The 20,953-nt window shown below is 39.5% G+C and overlaps 1 protein-coding gene across 1 annotated transcript in view; it reads right to left on the bottom strand.

Annotated features, from left to right (window-relative positions):
- The window catches only part of Armc3 (armadillo repeat containing 3), a 63,584-nt gene extending 57,023 nt beyond the window's left edge, over positions 1-6,561 (bottom strand). The window contains exon 1 of the mRNA XM_090319020.1: positions 6,499-6,561. Coding sequence (XP_090175146.1) covers positions 6,499-6,561 — 63 coding nt within the window. The remainder of the gene's footprint in view (positions 1-6,498) is intronic.
- Between the last annotated feature and the right edge of the window lie 14,392 nt (positions 6,562-20,953).

Raw genomic sequence — 20,953 nt, 5'->3', positions numbered from 1 at the left:
TAATATTAAGAAAGGATTCCTGAAATAATTTTGTATAAGGGGGGGAACCCTAATAATGGTGGGTGCTGGTGGCTTACACCTGTATTTCTGGCTATAGAAGGCATAAAAATCCCCTGAGATGGTTAGGAAGCATCTTAACAGCTTCAGGAAGTTTCCTAACATTCTAGCTGGATAACTTCTCCACCTACCACACATCCAGAATGTATTGCCATATATGTATAATATATAATCCTACATATTACATATTAAAATGTATTTTACATATTTAAATAAATTATTAATATAATTATTTATTATATATAAGTAGATTATATAAATACATGTAGATATAGTTTAGAGACATTATGATTTCCACAATTCTTCGAGGAGTAGAGAATATAAAATACATTTAAAAATGATAGTATGTATCATTTAATATCGTAGTGGTTTAGAAAATACTCTGGTCTTTTGCCACATTTTTCAGGCACCATGAAAGCAGCAAAATACAGGTTATGAGAAGCAAAAATAGAACCTAAAGAGTTCTTTTCCTGTAAAAATATCAGTGTTTGGCAAGGCGTGGAGACACTTGGCATGGCATTTGTTTCTCCTACCGTGCCTACAGCATTATAGTATTTTTTTTTATTTAAAAAGGCACTGAGAATGAAATGATAGCTATAGCAGAATGCCGCCTGACTAAATAATGCTGTGCTATAATTACGTAGGCTTAGAATTTGTGGAGTTTGATGGGGAGAGAAACATGAGCTTGAATCAGATGGATCTAGTTTCTCAATGTAGCCATGTAGTTACTCACATTCGTAGGGCGCCAAGGTCCTTTTCTGTGTTATGAGGACATCGAGGGTGAATCAGAGAGTATCTTATAACTCACGGAACACCTGATCATCACAGATGCTGGCTAAGGAATTCTTAGTCACCTCACAGGAATTCTTGAGCACCTGTTCATACGTGATGTCCTGACAGTCTCAATAAACAGTCAACTCATGGGGTTACATATATGAAACAATAAAAAATGGCAAAATAAGCATGTAACAAAATGTGAAACTGGGTAAAATCTGGAATAGAGGAACTGGAACTAAACCATGAGTCTGGGGTAATTCATGTGTAGCTGAAATGAACAGTAGCAAACTCATAACTCCTAGGTATTTTCTGTGTGTTCAAGGAGAAAATACACCATTTCCCTATATTTCCAGAGACTCATGGAGGAGCAAATTCTGCTTATGTTAAATGCAAAAATAACTGGATTCTAAAGGTATAGCTGACTCTTTGTGCTAGCACTTCCTATATACATCTTATTTTATTTGGGGATGGACAGAAAGATGACTAAGAAAACAACAGTCTGAGATTGGAAAAAATGCAAACAAAAGGTGATTACAGTAAGTAATAACACAACCAGAATAAAAGCTCCCCACAGAGAAGAAATGGATGCTGGATTTTAGGACCGCGGCTTCCATGTCTGCCTTTGTCTTGTAAGAACTTGTAAGAGTTGGAAAGTCATGCTTGCTTGTAAGCCTCTTAAAACTCTCTTGGAGAGACACATCTGCACCAAGCCTGTCATATACCCTAGGCTGGTGACAGCCTAGATGTCTGGTGACATGGGTCAAGGAGAAATCTGTTGCAATGGTGGATGTTGACTGCTATACAAGCAGCAGAGCCTGGGCATGGGGATCCACAGAATTTAAACTGAAGGACTCCTGAAAGTACTTGGGGCTTGAGGCTTGAGAACCATCTTACTTAGGTATTAATGGAGCCCCGGAATGGCTGAGAACCTGGCATAATCACAGTTACACAGGCAGCTCGCTGAGCACAGCTTTTCATCTGAAACATGAAGAAATTTAATTATGTGATCTCTTCCAGTGAGGAAAGAGCTTATGAAGTGCAAAAACCATATGGCAGAGACAATAAATTCTGTGATAAACCAGGGGCAGTTAATTTGACCTGAGTTAAAGGGAGAAAAGCCTATAAAGGTGGTGGGATGTCGAGATATGATTGAAGAGTGGATAAAATGGTGTTTGTAGAAAGAAAGAAGGATATTAAATTGAGTAAAAACACAAATGAGGTTTAAAATGGGAATAAACATTGTCATCACATTGAATAAAGCATTGGTTTGACTAAACAAAAAAAAATACTATAGGAAACAGAATAATGAATAAAGTAAGAAGAGATTCTCAACCAAAATTGGATCCATCCCAACTTCTAACTCTTCATTGAAGCTAATCAGAAAGTTCAGAAGAAAAGAATTATTGCTCTATAAATTCATATCTGACTAAATTACAAAGATATATTCACCCCCCACACACACACTTTAAAAAGTTTATCAACCATACATTCAGGCAACTATTCCAATAATTAGGGAGGACCTAATTTTGATGAACAGTGGTTGACCAGTAAGTGTAGTAATAATGTAAAATTTAGTGGTGATATAAGTCACATCATCATTCTTCTTTTTCTCTTGTACCAGTAATGGGACTTGAACTCGGGGTCTGGGCACTGACAATGCATTAGCTTGATTTCTCAAGGTTGTTTGCTCTACCAGTTGAACCATGCCTCTACTTTTGGCTTGTTGGTGGTTAATTGAAGGTAAGAGTCTCATAAGCTTTCCTATCTGGCTGCTTTCGAGTTGTGATTCTCAAGTCTCAAATCTCTTGAGTAGCTGGGATTATAGGCATAAGCCACATTCTTGCCTCATAATATTAAGAAAGGATTCCTGAAATAATTTTGTATAAGGGGGGGAACCCTAATAATGGTGGGTGCTGGTGGCTTACACCTGTATTTCTGGCTATAGAAGGCATAAAAATCCCCTGAGATGGTTAGGAAGCATCTTAACAGCTTCAGGAAGTTTCCTAACATTCTAGCTGGATAACTTCTCCACCTACCACACATCCAGAATGTATTGCCATATATGTATAATATATAATCCTACATATTACATATTAAAATGTATTTTACATATTTAAATAAATTATTAATATAATTATTTATTATATATAAGTAGATTATATAAATACATGTAGATATAGTTTAGAGACATTATGATTTCCACAATTCTTCGAGGAGTAGAGAATATAAAATACATTTAAAAATGATAGTATGTATCATTTAATATCGTAGTGGTTTAGAAAATACTCTGGTCTTTTGCCACATTTTTCAGGCACCATGAAAGCAGCAAAATACAGGTTATGAGAAGCAAAAATAGAACCTAAAGAGTTCTTTTCCTGTAAAAATATCAGTGTTTGGCAAGGCGTGGAGACACTTGGCATGGCATTTGTTTCTCCTACCGTGCCTACAGCATTATAGTATTTTTTTTTATTTAAAAAGGCACTGAGAATGAAATGATAGCTATAGCAGAATGCCGCCTGACTAAATAATGCTGTGCTATAATTACGTAGTCCTTCTGCGTCTCTGTGAGGAAGTCACAGTCGCCATCAAGCTTATTGTGAAATGACAATTTCACACTCTGCACAAAAATAAATGATGAACCAAAATTATTTACAAAGAAATAATCTGACGGAAAGGAAAAACATTTTGGCACAGCTCCGAATTTTATGCCTGGACAGTTGGAAAAACCTGCAGAGATATTTTCATATCTCTGACTCATATCTCTGTTCAGGAACTGAGGCTGTCAAGAATGCTGCTCTGTCCAGTAACACTTCAATGACAGACATGTTGTGATTGTGTGCTGTCCAATCTGGCACTCACAGGCCACATATGGCTGTTGAGAACTTAAAATATCCCTAGTGTGGAGGAAGAGAAGGGTGTGTGTGTGTGTGTGTGTGTGTGTGTGTGTGTGTGTGTGTGTGTGTGTGTGTGCTGATGCTGAGGCTTGAACTCAGGGCCTAGGCTCTGTTCCTTAGTTTTTCACTCAAGGCTGGCACTCTACCACTTGAGCCACATTATCCACTTCTAGCATTTGGGTGGTTAGTTGTAGTTAAGAAGTCTTATGGACTTTCTTGCCCAGTCTGGGTTCAAACCAGGATCCTCAGCCCTTCGCCTCCTGATTAGCTAGGATTGTGGGTCTGAGCCACCAGTGGCCCATGGTATTGAGTTTTTAATCTCCTTTTAGCTGTGAATTTTAACTATTATAAATTAAACTTAAATAGCCATACATGGCTGATAGCTACTGTATTCAAAAGCCAGATCTAAAAAGTATTCAGTTGAGCTCAGTGAAAACAGATAAATCAGGAGAGTGACTTTTATAGTGGTACTAAGCACAATAAAAGGCTCTTTTGATTTCTGTTGGAATGTGTTTACCACATCAGTGCTCTCAGATCATGAGGATCCAATTATGCAGCTAAGAGAAAAAAAGAGGAGGAAGCAGACTGTATTTCTCTAATATGAAACTTAGGTAGAGAGTGCTTATAGACATAAGCTAATTTGCTTAAAGGCTAAAATGAATAAAGTGAATCTGGCCTTTCGTTTATAGCTTGAATCACAGTAGCAAACTGCAAACTTTTGGGGCAAAATAGAGCAGCCACAGCCTGGTAATACCCATATAGCTTTATCTATGTATATTATTTGTGAATTGATATACTTCTTTGTGTTTCTAATTCATGGTGATTTTGTTTATCTGTGATGAGGGGGAAAGATGGGAAAATAAATCCCTTTGATCATTGGTGTGTGTGTTTTTTATTTTGTTTTTGCTTTAAAATGGAACTGCTATCTGTCACAAATGATCAAGAAGATGTGGGGAAAACAAACTCCAGAAAACAGCCCACATGGAGCCTGAAGAATGAGCACCTGCCACCATTTCCTGTTGCTCTGACTCAATTATCACCATGCTTACTTTCCCAGGCTCAATTCCACAGGGAGATAAAGTGTTGAGCTCTTCACATAAACGTTGCATCACTTAATACTTACTCATTAGGATTTGGGGTCTAGGTCAGAGATGCAGAGAATTTAGCCATCAAAGCACAATGGTCAGAAAAACATTTTAACAAGACGGTTCTCATGCTTGCAAACTCACAGCCTGATCACAAAACATGGTGGCCTCTGAGGTTTTTGGTGGCTAGATAGTCTCCTATAACTGATATTCTGGCATCCTTGGGCAGTTTACCCAAACCCCTTCAGACCTATAGAATGATAAAGAGCTCTCTCAACTACAATTGCGTGTGCGCATGCGTGAGAGAGAGAGAGAGAGAGAGAGAGAGAGAGAGAGAGAGAGAGAGAGAGAGAGAGAGAGAGAGAGAGAGAGAGAGAGACAGAGACAGAGACAGAGACAGAGACAGAGAGACAGAGAGAGAGAGACAGAGAGAGAGAGACAGAGAGACAGAGAGAGAGAGAGAGGAGAGAGAGAGAGAGACAGAGAGAGAGACAGAGAGAGAGAGACAGAGAGACAGAGAGAGAGAGAGAGAGAGAGAGAGAGAGAGAGAGAGAGAGAGAGAGAGAGAGAGAGAGAGAGAGAGAGGATTCCCACACTATTAGATCTTACTTATCAAAGTAAATACTGAGTGCCAGGCCAGGCCCTAACCACATCATGTAATTTGAGATTTGTTCATACAATCCAAATGTGCTGTGGAGTACAGCTCCCATGAAAGAGATAAAGAAAAACTTAAATAATTTGGCTAAATTTGGCAACATGGCCAAAGTAACCTAGCTCATGATTTGGGGGACAAGGCTTTAGGTCTTAACCACCATGCTCTATTCTGCAGGGGAAGTTTCTGCAGTACAGGCCAATTCCTGCAAATGTTTCTTTGCTGTTTGCATTTTAGCGGAATAAAGTCACATCAAATATGCTGTGAACTGTTTCTAAACTGAAAATTGTTCAAAGTCATTTTTCACCTTTAACGTATTATTTTTTCAGTAATTGATTAAAGATAACAGATGCTTGTTTGTAATCCTAGCTAGACAAAAGGCATAGGAAGGAAGATTGAGATCTCAGGTCTGCCAAGGCAAAAAGCAAGACTCTATTTGAGAAATAACTTGAAGTTTAAAAAAAAGCTGGAAGCCTGGCTTAAATAGTACAGTGCCTGCCTCATAAATGTGAGACCCTGAGTTCAAGTCTTAATACACACAGAGAGGGAGATTTCTAGAACAGGAAATATAAAGGTCCTATGGACCCAGGCTTCTGTTCATAAAATGGGAAAATATAGGACTTCTTACATCAAGGGTCTCCATCAGATACTCTTCACACATGTGTCAGAACCTTGCTTCTTGTTACTTTTGGAAATTCACTTTGCTGAATCCCCTTATGAGAGACTGGCAAATGTCGATGTGAAATATTTAAAAAGAATAAACCCATTAACTCATTAACTTGGCTATACATGCACCATCTACGTACTGGAAAAGCTAATCATTACTTTCTAATTGTGCTAATTACATAATGACAGTGTTGTTCATGTTTGTTTATATCCTGTTAGATTTCTCTGACTAATCTTATCATTAGTCACATTTTGGACTTCTGCCACCCCCTGTTCTTGTATATACTGGTACATGCCAAACCCTTTGAACAATTAATTTTTCAAACTTATGGTTGAAGTGCTACTAGTATTCAAATCAGAAACTTACCACATCCTTAGGGGGTGGTTCTACTTCCTTCTTTATCTTTTTACCCATCCTGAAAAAAAACATGCAAGAAAAATGAATACAGTGTCATGTCTGCCTAATAACTCTGTATATATCTGTGTTGTAAATTCTTGGGATGAGATCTGTTTTCTCATTTACATTTTTTACCCAATAAAAGAAAATATAATACATGGAGAAATAATTGCAGGTACACAAGAATTTTAACATCTGCTTCATACCCTACAATTTTAAAGGAAAACTTGATCACAGAGCATTAATTAGTCTTGATTTCCAGTTTAAAATATATTTGCGACATCACTTGTACTTATATAACTCAAAATAGTTTGCGACCTTATCATTTACTTACACTGGAGTTGAGAAATTCAACCCCAGCTACTTTGGGGATTTGTATATGTCTCTTCTTTCTCATTTCTTTCTGATACACCTGCAATAGTACCCCATACATAGTAAGCATTCGATATTTAATTCCCCAACTGTTTCTTTAGAATCCGTCTCCAGCAGCAGTTCAACAGCTGGGTGAAAAGTTCCCAAGTTCAGGGTATTGATATAAAATCAGTTGTTTCATGTGAATTTGCATCTTTTGATCTAGAGCTATAGATTGCTTTTTTGTGAGTTTTACTGGTCATCGAAATTTCATCTCCCAATGCTTCTAGCTACATTTTAAATATCTTCCTATGGTGGAAATATTTTTCCAAGGATTTGTTTTGGGTTTTGTTTTAAGAGAAAGTGAAAGCAAGTTAAGTCCTTCTTCCTGAGTCCTTCACAGTGAAGGAATGGAATCTTACACCCAAACAACTCCCCCCCTCCCCGGGACTTCAGCTCTGCCACCTATCAAATACAAGATGCTGATCCCTCAATTGTCCGCAGTCCCCACCTGCGCACCAACCCCAAGCTTGCTCAGCCCGCCCCACCCCCTTGCTTTGAGTCCTTTCCAGTCTGTAGGAATGGGTGTGCAGGCAGTCCTGGGCTTGCATTTACCTGCAAGGAGCTCCAGAGAAGCAGCCGCTCCTCACGCCTAGCAAAATGCACCAGCCGTTGTGGGCCCACCCCCTCCCGGTCCACTGTTGTCCCCAGTTGCTAGGCAACGCCTCTGCCTGCGTGCCCAGGATGCAGAGTGGAGGAGAGCGCGCGCGTGGGGCTGCTGTGCCTCCCATTGTCCAGGTCCGGACGCATCCAGGGTCCACCACCCTGACCCTTCCAAACGTCTCCTTCCTCCCTTCCTCCTTTCCCAATCTTCCCAGTCTCCCTAAATTAAAAAAAAAAAGACACTCCACTTTTCCCCTCCCTTGTCCCCCAAACACAAACATCAAATGAAGCAGCAGTTAGCTTGCGCTGTTCCCCTTTGTCTTGTGATTGTCAGCCCAAACCAGACCATGAGGTTTGGCCTTGTAACAGATGCCTTGGTTTTCTCTCTCCAGTTCTTTCTACGTGTCACGAATGGATCAGTCTTCCAGAAATCATCATTCTGCCCTTGTGCTTTCCTACTCAGCAATCAATAGCTTCCTCAGATACACTGTAAACACATTGGGGATAGATGGTCAAGGGAATTCTTATTCTAGTGGTTCATCCCATAAAGTATTATTTGTATCTGTGACTTTGACTGCCATGTATATGAGACTTGGACATTGAGCTAGACTTGTGTATTCTTTCACAACAGAGAGTCCATAGGTGTCTTAAACAAAAATACTAAATGTACCCTTTTCCCAGTGTTAACGTGTTTTCTGTTTATAGTGAACCACCACCACCACAGAATTCCCCAAACATTAAGTCTGCCACCCATTCTCCTCCATAAACAATTATTGGATTCTAAAAGTCTCTTGGATTTATATTTACCTTTCCATTCTCATAACCCAAGCTCAGAATCTTGCTATTTCTTCTGGGTAGGTTTTTTTGTTTTATTTTCTGGCCTTGTTCTAGTTTCAATGCATCTTCTCCATGATGATCAAATTCATTTTTATAAGATGCAAGTCTAATTTGTCTCTTTTTTGCTGGCTCTAATCCGTCTGCCACAAGATAAGATTCAACAAGACTCTGAAATTGTTATTCAAGTCCCTTCTTGTTTTGATTCTCTTCTGTAATACCATCTCTCTTCTTAAGAAAAAAAAAAAGAAGGGGGAGGGGGAATCCATGGTTATTATTCAAGTATACCATGACATTTTATGTCCTTCACTCTCCTAATCATCTTGAAAACTGCTTATTTTTTGTATCTTAGTCTTGATTTAATCCAGAATATTTTCACTGTATATCACAAATCATGTCCCATGTCACACTATTATTATACCTTACATTTGTTCTACTTCTATTATTTTCATTGTATTATAACTTATTCATTTATATGTATGTTTTCTCATGCTGGCCATTTTGGGATGTTCTTCAAGTGACTAATGTTTGGTGGATGTTTATTATGAATCAGGAAGCTAGAAAGTGGCTAAAAGAAATCTCTTTAATTTTATGAGGTATGATTCACGTAATTGCATAAGGTCACTGTTCATAAATAGAGGCAGAGCTTTAATTGAGTGAGGCCTGAATTTTATTGCCATGTTCTGAACTGACACATACATCATAGCATTGCATTCTGAAAATGCAGTATTAAGACAAGTTGTACAGTTCTGTTTTGTTATTTGTCACTTTGGGGCTTGAACTCAGGGCCTGAGTGCTGTCCCTGAGCAGTTGTGCTCAAGGCTAGCATTCTACCACTTTGCCACAGATTCACTCCTGTTTATTTATTTATTTTTTTTTTTTTTGAGGGATTATTTGGAGATACGAGTCTCCTGGAGACTTCTCTGCCCAGGTTGGCTTGAACTACGATCCTCAGATCTCAGCCCCCTGAGTAACTAGAATTACAGGTATGAGGACAACAGCACCCTGCTGTTGTACAGTTTTTTAATGGAATAATTTAAACTGATATTTTGGCAGTTTTCATGGATAGGTCCTTTTCTCCTTTTGGGTCATGCTTAATTTAACATACACAGTTCAGTGAGCTATTGACCAGAGCTTACAGTGTATAAATGCCACATAACAGACACAGAACCTTGCCATCTTCCTAAATTTCCATCATGTCTCTTTGACATCTACCTAATCTCTCCAACCTACTTTGTTGGGGACAACTGGTTGGTTTCTTCTCCCCATAATGTTGTCTTTTTCTTGAATGTCTTTTGTATCTGATTCCTTTCATTTATCATACTTTTGGCATTTGTCCACATTGTTGTGTTTAGCAGTACCTTCTCTCTCTCTCCTTTTTTTTTTTTTTTTTTTTTTTTTTTTTTTTTTTTTTTGCCAGTCCTGGGCTTGAGCTCAGGGCCTGAGCTCTGGCCAGAGCTCTACTACTTGAGCCTCAGCACCACTTCCGGCTTTTTTCTATGTATGTGGTACCGAGGAATCGAACCCGGGTCTTCATGCATGCTAGGCAAGCACTTTAACCACTAGGCCAAACTCCCGGCCCCCCCTTCTCTCTCTCTTTACCTCTCTCACTCGCTTCCGCCCCCCACCCCATGTGTTAGTACCAGGACTTTGTGCTCTCCTCTTGAGTCTACACTTGTAATTATATTGAATTTTGCCATTCATTATTAGTTAATAACCAATAATATTGGCAACCCTACTGTGTGGTAGATCTCCCAAACTTATTACCCTTGTATGACGACACCTTTGTAATTCGGAGTTGTGATCCTCCTGATTCCAGTGTCTCAAGTACCTAGGATTTATAGACATGGAGCCCATGCCCAGTTATTCTGTAGACTTTGAAATCCATGCCCTTAGTTATCACCACCTTCAATACACCACGCATGAACATTGTGTGCTGTTAGTATTGGAAACTAATTAAATCATATAATTGTATCAACTCTCCTGAATCAATGTGCTGAAATCTGCAAACATCATTTGATTCAGTAGACATGCTCCCAAAAAGCATTTTCTGAAAAGAATTTTTAAAATCTAATTGTACTTGGAGATCATTAAGCAAATTCACTCATTGTTCAGAGAAATCAGAGGGTGAATCACCTCTGAAAGGGATTCATGCAATAGATTGAATGCATGCATTCCCCCCAATCCAATTCCTATGCAGAAACCTTAATCCCCATAGTATTATCTGGAAGTGAGGCTTTCAAGGTGTAATTAAGATTCTATCAGGTCATGAAAATGAGGTCCTCATTATGTGATTAATGCTCTTATCAAAAGAAAATGTTCCCATCGATCTATTGAATGGTAACTCCTTTGCACAACTACTTAAAGATAATAAAAATAAAATTACAAAGGGAGAGAGAGAGAGAGAGAGAGAGAGAGAGAGAGAGAGAGAGAGAGAGAGAGAGAGAGAGAGAGAGAAGGGGGGTGAGCCAGATATTGTTGCTTACACTTGTAATTCTAGCTACACAGGAGACAGAGATCTGTGGATCTAGGTTTGAAGCCAGTCCTGGCAGGAAAGTCTGTGCATTTTTTATTTCCAATTTACCACCAAAATGCCGGAAGTGGAGCTGTCACTCAGTGGCTGAGTGCCAGCCTTGAGTAGAAATGCTAAGGGACAGTACCCAGGCCCTGAGTTCAAGCCCCAATATGGGCACAGTAAACATAAAATAAAGAAATGATCTTTTCTCCCCCTCCTTTGTTTCTTTCCCCTCTTTCTGTCCTATTTTTTCTCCCTTGTCTCTGTTTGCCCATCTCTTCTCTCTCTTATTCCATCCCCTACCTTCATATACCCCTCACACGTGTCTCTCTCTCTCTCTCTCTCTCTCTCTCTCTCTCTCTCTCTCTCTCTCTCTCTCTCTCTTTCCCCCCCCCACACACACACGCACGCACACACGCACACACACAATTACTCAGTCAGAAGGTAGCCTGCCAGAACTTTGATCTTGAACATCTATCCTCCAAATTTCAAAAAACAAAAAAGGTGCATGGTTTATACCATTTAAGTTGTAGCAACCCAAACGAAGACAAATTTTTCAGTCAAGAAAACAATTAGCCATTGTATATCTATTTTATGAGCCTAAATTTGTTTCAACCAAGAGGACATACTTTAACGACACTAGGTAATTTATCATAACCTGCTTCTTTTTAATGTATCCTCTGAGTTCGTTCTCATCCGAAGATAGTCCTACAGTTGAGTGTTGTAAATCAGTTGAAATTAGAACAATAATAAACACACAAGACTTCTATTTCCTGTAGTGTTCACTTTGGTGTGAGGAAAGCGGACAGGCCCACCTTTCGCCCTTTCCAGAGCTTAACTGTGAGCAGCTTGCCAACATGTACTGTGAGTAGTTGCTATTTCTCTCAACAGTACATTGCCACAAGGCAGTTTCTTCTACCACATTGTGTTATTTAAAAGTTAGCTGCTTTTTTGGCAGCCATTCAAGGGAGTTCGTCGTTTGTAAATCCTCTTTATCTCATGCTATGGTTGAAGTGAAATCTTGGCACAATTTCAGTGCAGTTTGTCTTCTTGTACCAAGAGAGGAAGAAAAAAAAAAATGAAAGGCTCCCAAGCCTGACACTGTGCTGTAAACGGTCATGAAACAGTGGGAAATCCTGTTGGCTATTCAAAAGGGTAATCTACTGAGCATGCACAGGGTGAAATAAGATCCCTCGCACACAGGAGAGTCAGTCCCCTCCGTAAAAAAGATCATGTAAAGCCTGAATGATAGAGGTCCAGAGTAAATAATGCTCATTGAGTACTTGACGCCAAGCCTTTCAAATCAGCTTAACAGTCCTGGTCCATGTGGAATAGTCATTTAGTCTAGCTTGTACAATCTGTTGGCTTTGAATGTGGTTTCTATGATTTGTGTGATGGAGATGTCTGCTTTTTTTTTTTTCAACTAGAGGTTAGACAGTTTGAAAGAAAGCTGCATCTCCGCCTCACAGGAAAGAGTGATCACAGATGTCTGAAGCACTACATCACTTTCAGATAGCATCTCCTCCTGTGAAGGAGACCCCAGAGTGACTTCTCTGGCACCTCTCTGAGTGGAATGGGCAATCCATGCTAGTGGACAATCAGTAGCAATTTCTGTCACAGAAGAAGTGGAGTGTTCCCCTGAGTTCAACTTTGGTTATTTAGTATGATATTAAAAAGAAGGGGAAGCCAGGCATGTAGTTCACTCCTATAATCCCAACTACTTGAGAGGCAGAAGAAGGAAGAGCCTGGTCAGAGATCAGCTCTGGGCAAAAGCATGAGACCCTATGTGACAAAAACAGATTAAAAGCACAAAAATTGGAGGTACAGCTTGAGTTATCAGAGTGCTTGTGTTTGTGAGTAGGAGGCCTTGGGTTCAATCCCTAATACTGCAAAAGAAGAGAAAAGGAAAGAAAAGAAGAGGAAAGAAAAATAAGAAAAAAAGAGAAGAGAAAGAAAAGAGAAAGCTCAATTATTGTTCTGTTTAAGGAAAGATTCTTTGAACTAAGAATGAACTGCACTGATCTAAATACAAGCCAGATTAGAATCACCAGAAAGAAAGAGTGCTGAGTGTAATATACTTGTGTCTATTGCCTCGCGGTAGATAGTAATATACTTGTGTCTATTGCCTCGCAATAGATAGAATGGTTCTGGAGTTCTTCTCTTGGCTGGTGATACTACATGGGGAGATAATCCAGATGGAATGACCTAGGCTAGGATCCTGACGTTGGTTCCCAATTGGGCTTCTTTAACCAAATTGGCCCAGAGACTGTGGCTGGATTATGATTGACACTTCAGTACCACTGGAAAGGAAGTATGAGCTCAAGGCTATCTGGTAGCATGTTGACTGGTGTGATGTGTGAAGGGTACACTGAAGGCCCTCCACAGTAGAAGCAACTTATATTAAATTTAGCAGCTAAGTTCTATTAAATTTAGTTTTAACAAATTATTAGATTCAGAATTGTTCATTTTTTACATTACTAACTGCAGCATTGGAAATTAATATAGAAAGGTGCAGTATGTTGTAAAGACCACCACTATGGCACGCAATGAACTTTTGGATAAGCAAAATGATTTACTACAAGATCACAATACAAATTTCCAATGGTCAAAACATATTGCTGAAAATACACAAGTTAAACATTTTCTGAGTAAGAATTTCATACGTCCTTAATGTCTTCAGCTTTTTGGATATAAGTCAAGAGAAATTGATTATTTGTCCCTTTATCTATTCCTAAGGCCTGATACTACTGATCTGAAAAATAAATAAGGAAAATCATTTAAGACCACAGGGAGTAAAAGCAAAACAGAGCCATCCCAGAACCTTTTTTTCTTTTTATTCACAAACATCTTTGTCCATATATATTATAGAAGCAGTGGTCTTTTTTTTTAAGAGTCTGAATGTGTCATTTAGAGAGTTCTACCACCCAGTTCTACTCTTTATATTATGAATGCTGATGTCTGTGTTTCCATTTTTAATATTGTTTGCAAAGACAGTGCACTTACAGCTCCTGTTTGCAAGGATTAGATTTACCTATTTAATAATTTGAGCCTATCATGTCTAGGAAAACTATAAATTGTTTTGGTAGATACAAAATAGATATTAAACTCATTACTTCTGCACAAAACCCCTTTTCAATGTAATCCTTGAGTATCTCTAGAAAACATCCTATGCAGAGAGGTGCTGGGAGCGTTCATTGTTGTCAAGACCCCAACTCAGACAAACAATGCATTATGTAGGATGTGTCCTTGTTATACCTTGTATGTCTGTTTTCACACAGTGGTGGCATATTCAGGATTTTAATGCATTCCTGTTGAATTTTTCCTTTCACCATTAAGGTATCTCCATCCTCCTCTCCTCTTTAACTACTCTCTAATTTAGTTTACTTTAATTGGTGATTTCATGATAGACTTTATTTTTAACCTTTAAAATGAATTGTTTTTGCTTCCAACCTTTTAATGACTTTATGTTTGCAGAAACTCCTTCAAATAACACATGGTTATATTTTCTTTGTTGTTGTTTTTCACCCAATCTGATAACCTTTGTCTTTTTGAACTCCTATGTTTGAAGTAACTTTATAATACCCTAAACTGTCAAAAATAGTTCAGAGCTCCTATAGACCCTTGGTCCAGCTCTGTGTATATTACACCTTTATATAATCATACTCAGATGATTACAACAGGCAATTAGCATCGATACAACACTATTGACCATACAGAATTATTCAAATTTTAGTAGTTGTATAACTAATGTATTGTTTTTAATCTGGGATTTCATGTGGGCTTAATTATCAAATGTCTTCAGTATCCTCTGATCTGAAACTGTCCCTCAACTTCCTTTGAAATTTCCATTATCCTATCTACTGATATTACCCTGGGTTCCCTTACCTTCCAGATTAAACCACATTGAACCGGAGCAGAGGGGAAAACGTTAAAAATGGGCTAGGTGCCAGTGGCTCACACCTGTAATCCTAGCTTCTCAAGAAGCTGAGATCTGAGGATCACAATTTAAAGCCAGCCTGAGCAGGAAAGTCCATGAGACTCCTGTTCCCAATGAATCCCAGAAAAATCCAAAAATGGCACTATGGCTGAAGTGGCAGAATGCTAGCTTTGAGCAAAAGGCCCTCAGGGACAGAGTCCTGACCTAGAGTTCAAGCCCCAGGACTGGGCAAATAAAATAAAAACTATAAACAAATATGTCAGTACTCACCTACTCTGGTAAGCCTTCCAAAGCAACACACTACCAGAAATCTTTTATTTGGGATTTGGGAACTAAAATCTCTTTATAGGATCAAATTGAGGTGATACTGGTTATCTCACACGGTACAGAGCTTTAGCTCCAGGCCCTTCCTATATGCTGTATAATCCGCCAACTCAGATTTCAGTTTTCCTCTGCCAACTTGTGGCCTAGCTCTGGAATGATGAGAAAAGGCTCTAGTTTCTTGAGTTTGAACGTGAAGTGCCTCTCACAGGCTAGTGTGTGAAGGCTCCATCTCCAGCAGGTGGCGCTGTTTGGGGATGTGGTGGAAAGCAGCAGAGAGCACTTAGCTGGAGAAAGTAGGACACTAGGGACTGCCTTGGAAAATGACACTTTGTCCTTAGACCCTCCATGTCTTTCTTTGTGCATCCCAGCTGCCACAAGGTGAATGGCTTCTGCTACAAGTTCCTGTCATCATGTTATTTCTGCCTCCACTCAGGCCCAAATCAATGGATCCAGCTGACCTATGTCATTTCTTTCATGTATTCATCACAGTGACAAAAGATGACTAAGGCCATTGTGATTCTCTCTCTCTCCATAGATTGCAGCCAGCTTCCCCAGACTCCACTAAGATTCATATTCTTCTAAAGACCATAAGATAAGATTTCTTCCTATTATGATGACTCAGGCCACCTAGCTTATCAACTAACATCACTTTGGCCTCTTACCTGGACCAGTTTTCATTGAAATTCGATCTCAATTTAAGGGATACCTTCCTTAATTCGTTTCACTCTTTTAAATTCTGTCTGTAATGGGAACTACAGGGGAAACAACAGGCTGTTGTGTATATGTAGTAGTAAGTTGTTGTTTTTTTTCTAGAAAGAAGTTGTAGTGGAAGAATTAGAGATATAAATTTTTTATTGTGGAATAAAAGTTACAAGAGAAAAAGGAAATAAAATCAGGGTTGAGCAGGAGAGTCCTAAGATCATCATATAGATAGGATGTCTTCACCATCCAGACAACGAACTGAGGAGAAAATTGTATTTAGAAGGGTCCTGTTCTGGAATCATCTGAGAATGGTGTGATTCAGGTCAGAAGGCTGTGGGATTTGAGTTAGAAGGCTGAGGCAGCTGGCTGGCCCCTGACATCAGCTGTCCTGAGAGTCTCCCAGATCCATGGTGAACTTGACCGTATACGAGTCCCATCTTCACTGTTTTTAGCCACTGAGACCCAAGCATCAGATATTTGGCTTTGTGAGTTTTGTCAACTCTGAAACAATGTCAGCCATATTTCTTCAAAAATATTGCTTACCCCCTTCCTTCTCTGGCTTCTCTTGATTGACACGAAGTACCCAGCACAGCACCTAGCCATAAAGCCTTTGCCTCACCAATAGAAGATACTCCCAGGACCCAGGAGTTCCAAAGCTCCATTCTTTCCCTAAAGTGGCTTCTTCCCTTTCACATCCACTGTGGGGTATATAAAGTCGTATGATAGATCCTAAGGCTAGCGTGACAAACTCCCATGAACTGAATGACTAGAAACAAGATCTACTTTTCCAGCTCTGAGGGCTAGAAGTTCCAAGTCAAACTGTAGGCACTCATACTTTCTTGAAGGTTCGAGAGGAAATTTCTATCGTCATAGCTTCTGGTGGTTTCGGCCATCCCTGCTATTCTTGGCTCGTGCATACCTCACTGTCATCTCTGTTGACATCTTTATGATTCATTTCCTCTGTGTCTCTGTGTTCCTATCCTTTTTTTTCAATTGTATTTCATTGTCAAGGTGATGTAAAGAGGGGTTATAGTTACATTCACCAGGTACTGGGGACATTATGTTCCTGTTCTTATATGATGCCCTCTCTGTACCCACAATTCCTTTCCAGTCAGTGGATGAGGACCTGAGCTAATTTGGCATGTCTTCATTTTAACTTGTTTGCTTCAACCACCCTTCAAATAAAACCATCACCACACTACCAGAAGGTAGGACTTCCACAGATCTCTTTGAGGACCTGATTTAACCCATCCTAACTTGTAGTTTGTATCTTCATTTATAGGTAGATTTCTTTCAGTAAGCACTAGTTTGGGAAGACATGGAAGTTTGTTCTCTTACAGTATCGGAATTATATTTAGGCACTCAAAAAACATGTGCAGAAAGCAGCAACTCAATTAGAAATGTATTTGTATTGCTAACATTGCTAACTGATATTGCTAAATATCAATTTGGGGGGATGGAGAAATATTAAAATCTGAAATAAGGCTTTCCATTTGAACTTGTCATTTCAAGTCTTTGTATGTCTGTCACTTAGGATGCATATCTTAGTGGCAGAAAAACACAACTCATGCCACCTTAAAATACGAAAGAAATTTATTGGCTTATACATCCAGTTCCAGAAGTAGGTCATTTCTCATGTGATTGAGTCACAAGGCAAACCAAGAGAAAGGGCAGATTTTTTTCTTCTTTCAGCCATGACAAAAATCCCTGGTGCTGAACTAGGAAAATGGACAGAATATTGGCAATTACAGCTTTTAGACACTGGAAAAGTAGTCAAGATGATGATCATAGAGGGAAATGAAATCAGTATGAAGAGAGGGATGACCAATATTGTTTCCACCTGGGACATTCTCTGGGTTCAAGAGTAGGAAAGGGACCCAAAGGCACCATGGGACTCTCTGAACAGAGAGAATTGGAGAGTGGGAATGGCTTTGTAAGTGGTATTTGCAGGTCAGAATACTAAGGAGAGAACTGTGTAGGGATTGTGTTTCAGGAAGCCACATACTGCACAAGGGTCATATCTCAATCTGTTTTCTGTTTCTATTACAAGATACCTGAGACAAGGTCATTTATAAACACTAGAAGTTTATGCAGTTCACATTCCTCTAGGACTGGAGGCTCAAGAACTTGGCATCAACATCTGCTCAGCATCTGATGATGGCTTGTGCTGCATTATAACATGGCGGGAAGAAAGCATTGGCATCCCAGAGAGAGAGAGAGAGACATACAGACAGACAGACAGACAGACAGACACAGACAGAGAGAGAGACAGAGCAAGAGGGTCAGCTCAGAGGTCAGAGGTCCACCCTTCTTCCAAAACCACTGCTGCCCTAGTGACAATTCCATCTTTCTTGATGACCCCCTCAAATCCCAAGCAAACTCCCAGAGTCCCTGCCTCCAAAGGTCATTAGCATATGATTTGGAGATTTTCCACACGAGAGTGGCAGTACTCAAACTATGGCAAGTCTGTTGTGTTTTTAGCAACATTGTGTCACATGGATAGCAGCACATTAACTCCATGGAGCTCTGAAAAGGAGCTGTAAGCTGAAAAACTTCTAGAACTCATTCAGGACTGGCAGATACTTGCTCAGTTTCTTTTATCTTTTTTTTTTTTTTAAACTAGGTGGAATGACAAGACCATAGTAAAAACCTGGAACTTGAAGTAGAGATAGCAAAAGGGTTGCCAGTTTAATAGCACTAACTAAAGGAGTATAGATTAAAGGCAACTATTCGCCTCTCTTCCAAAGCATCAGAGCTAAGCCATAAATACCTGGCCTATCAGTCATGAAAGCTAGCACTCTTTAAAGGAAGTTTTAAGACAGATACAGACAGTAGTTAGGGCTCAGGAAATGATATCCCCAAAATATATTACTTTGGACTTCAGAGTACCTGAAAAGTGGCAAAGGTCAGACAAGAAGGGAAAAATTTTGTCTCTGAAGCTCCCTTCCCTGATTGAAAAGAATGTAACTGCCTTAAGACCCGCCCTACAATCTCACCTGTGGGAAGATGAGATTCTCCAAGAAGGAAGCTAGAGTTGGCATACATCCAGAATGGAGACAATGCTGACTCTAGCTACTGTTTGTTTTACATATCTGTCATCTATCCAGAAAGAATCATTTGTTTTTCTCCTAAAAGTTACCTGGGCTTCCACTTTCATCTCCTCTCCAACTTCCAAATACTGAGTTATTGGGCATTCATTTTTCCTGTGATCACCCTGTGTACATAGTAACCATGTATGATATTTCTCCCATTCGTCTGCCTGTTGTTCTTTGATGCAAGGATGTTTCCTTCATCCCCACACACCCAATCACATAATATTCCTCACATCTAGCATTCACTACAAGGCTAGTAAATATGCCACAGAGCACGACATTGTGACTAATATCCAAGGGGGGGGGATGGGAGGCTTGTGGTTCGTGCCTATAATCCTCACTACTCTGAAGGATCACATTTTCAAGCCAAACCAAGCAAGAAAGTCCAAGAGACTGTTATCTCCAATTAACTAACAAAAACAAACAAACAAGCTAGAAGTAGAACTGTGGCTCAATTGGAAGAGCCACTGTTGTAAAAATGAGACTACAGAGAAGCCACATTTTGAGAGTACTTCACCACTATGTGCACATGAAGAGCTAAGAGATAGGCTCTGCACCCGAAAAGAAAGAAAGAAAGAAAAGAAGGAAGGAAAGGAGGGAGGGAGGGAGGGAAGAAGGAAGGAAGGGAGAGAGGGAGGGAGGGAGGGAAGACATGTCAAGGCAAATAACCAACTGCAAAGAAATAAAACTATATCTAAGGAACATGATGAAAAAAAGACAAATTCTGAAATAAAGCTCTACCAGATGGAATTAACAACCCCATTGAACTCTGTAAAAAGAAAGATCAGTGTATAAAAGACACAGCAAATATAAACCCTAATATAAAACATGGAGAAAAAAATGGCTGGAAAAGTAATGAAAGATGCTTAGTAATCAGAGACACACACAGTGTATAATTGAAATCCCAAAAGGATGGAGAGAGTAGAAAAAAAATTGGAAGAAATAATGGCCTATTTTTTTAAATTTCATGACAAATACTGGCAATATGAAAGCAATCCAAGAGTCTTAACAAATCACAATGAGGATAAAAACAAACACTGAAACACATCAAAATTAAACCAATAGCCTATAAAAATATAAAAATGTTAAAGCAATCAGTGGAAAGGAAGAAGGCACATTGTATATACACAGAAACAAATATAACACATAGATATAAAAAAGGTTTTACACATATCTGATAGAATTTCCGTTCATTTTGTGGGGAAATAAGCATGTTGATTAGCTTTTCGTTTCTATAAATACCTGACACAGACCAGTCATGAAGAGGTCTATTTAGTCCTTAGCTTTTGAGGGTAGAAATTCAAGCTACATAGCCTGGCGTCTGGAGGGCCCTGTACAAGTAAATGCCCAGTGGTGAGTGATGGGTGGAAACCTCCACCAGATGGTGATAACACCCAAAACCAGGGAGCACAGAACAGAAGGAACAACCCACGAGAACTACCAAGGGATTGCCTGAGAAAATGCTCCTAATCCCTTTGAAGTCAGAGCCTCCAATACCCTAAGAGCCTTGGATTAGGCCTCACCTCTTTTGAGGAAGCAGTACTAGGGTTTGACCTCAGGGCCTAGCATTGGCTATGTTGGCATGCTCTCACTTGAGATACATTTCCAACCCTTATTGTTTTGCTTATTTTTGAGAGATTCTCAAGTTGATTTGTGGTGTGCCTGGACCATGATTCTCTAGTTCATACTTCCCTGATAGCTGGGATGACAGATGTCTTTCACTGTGTGCAACTTTTTAATTGGTTGAGTCCTTGCCCAAGTTGTCCTAAAATTGTGATCTTTTTAATGTCTGCCTCCCAAGTAGCTAGGATTACAGGAGTCAGCCATCAGGTCCAAGTTAGGGGCCCCCATGCAGAGTACGCATTATCTCCCAGCACTGACTGCCCTCAGTAGATCTGAGGTTTGAGTGATACCTACTCAAACCACAGTAATGTATAAATATTCTGCTGACATGGGAAATGGCTTCCTTCTGAGAAGACAATTTGTATGCTTCTCCTTATTTTTCAT

The sequence above is a fragment of the Megascapheus bottae genome, chromosome 26 (assembly GCF_031878675.1).
Source record: "Megascapheus bottae isolate mThoBot1 chromosome 26, mThoBot2.hap1, whole genome shotgun sequence".
In the NCBI taxonomy this organism is placed as follows: Eukaryota; Metazoa; Chordata; class Mammalia; order Rodentia; family Geomyidae; genus Megascapheus; species Megascapheus bottae.
The sequence above is the reverse complement of the archived record's forward strand: the minus strand, read 5'-3'. Positions and strand labels throughout refer to the sequence as shown.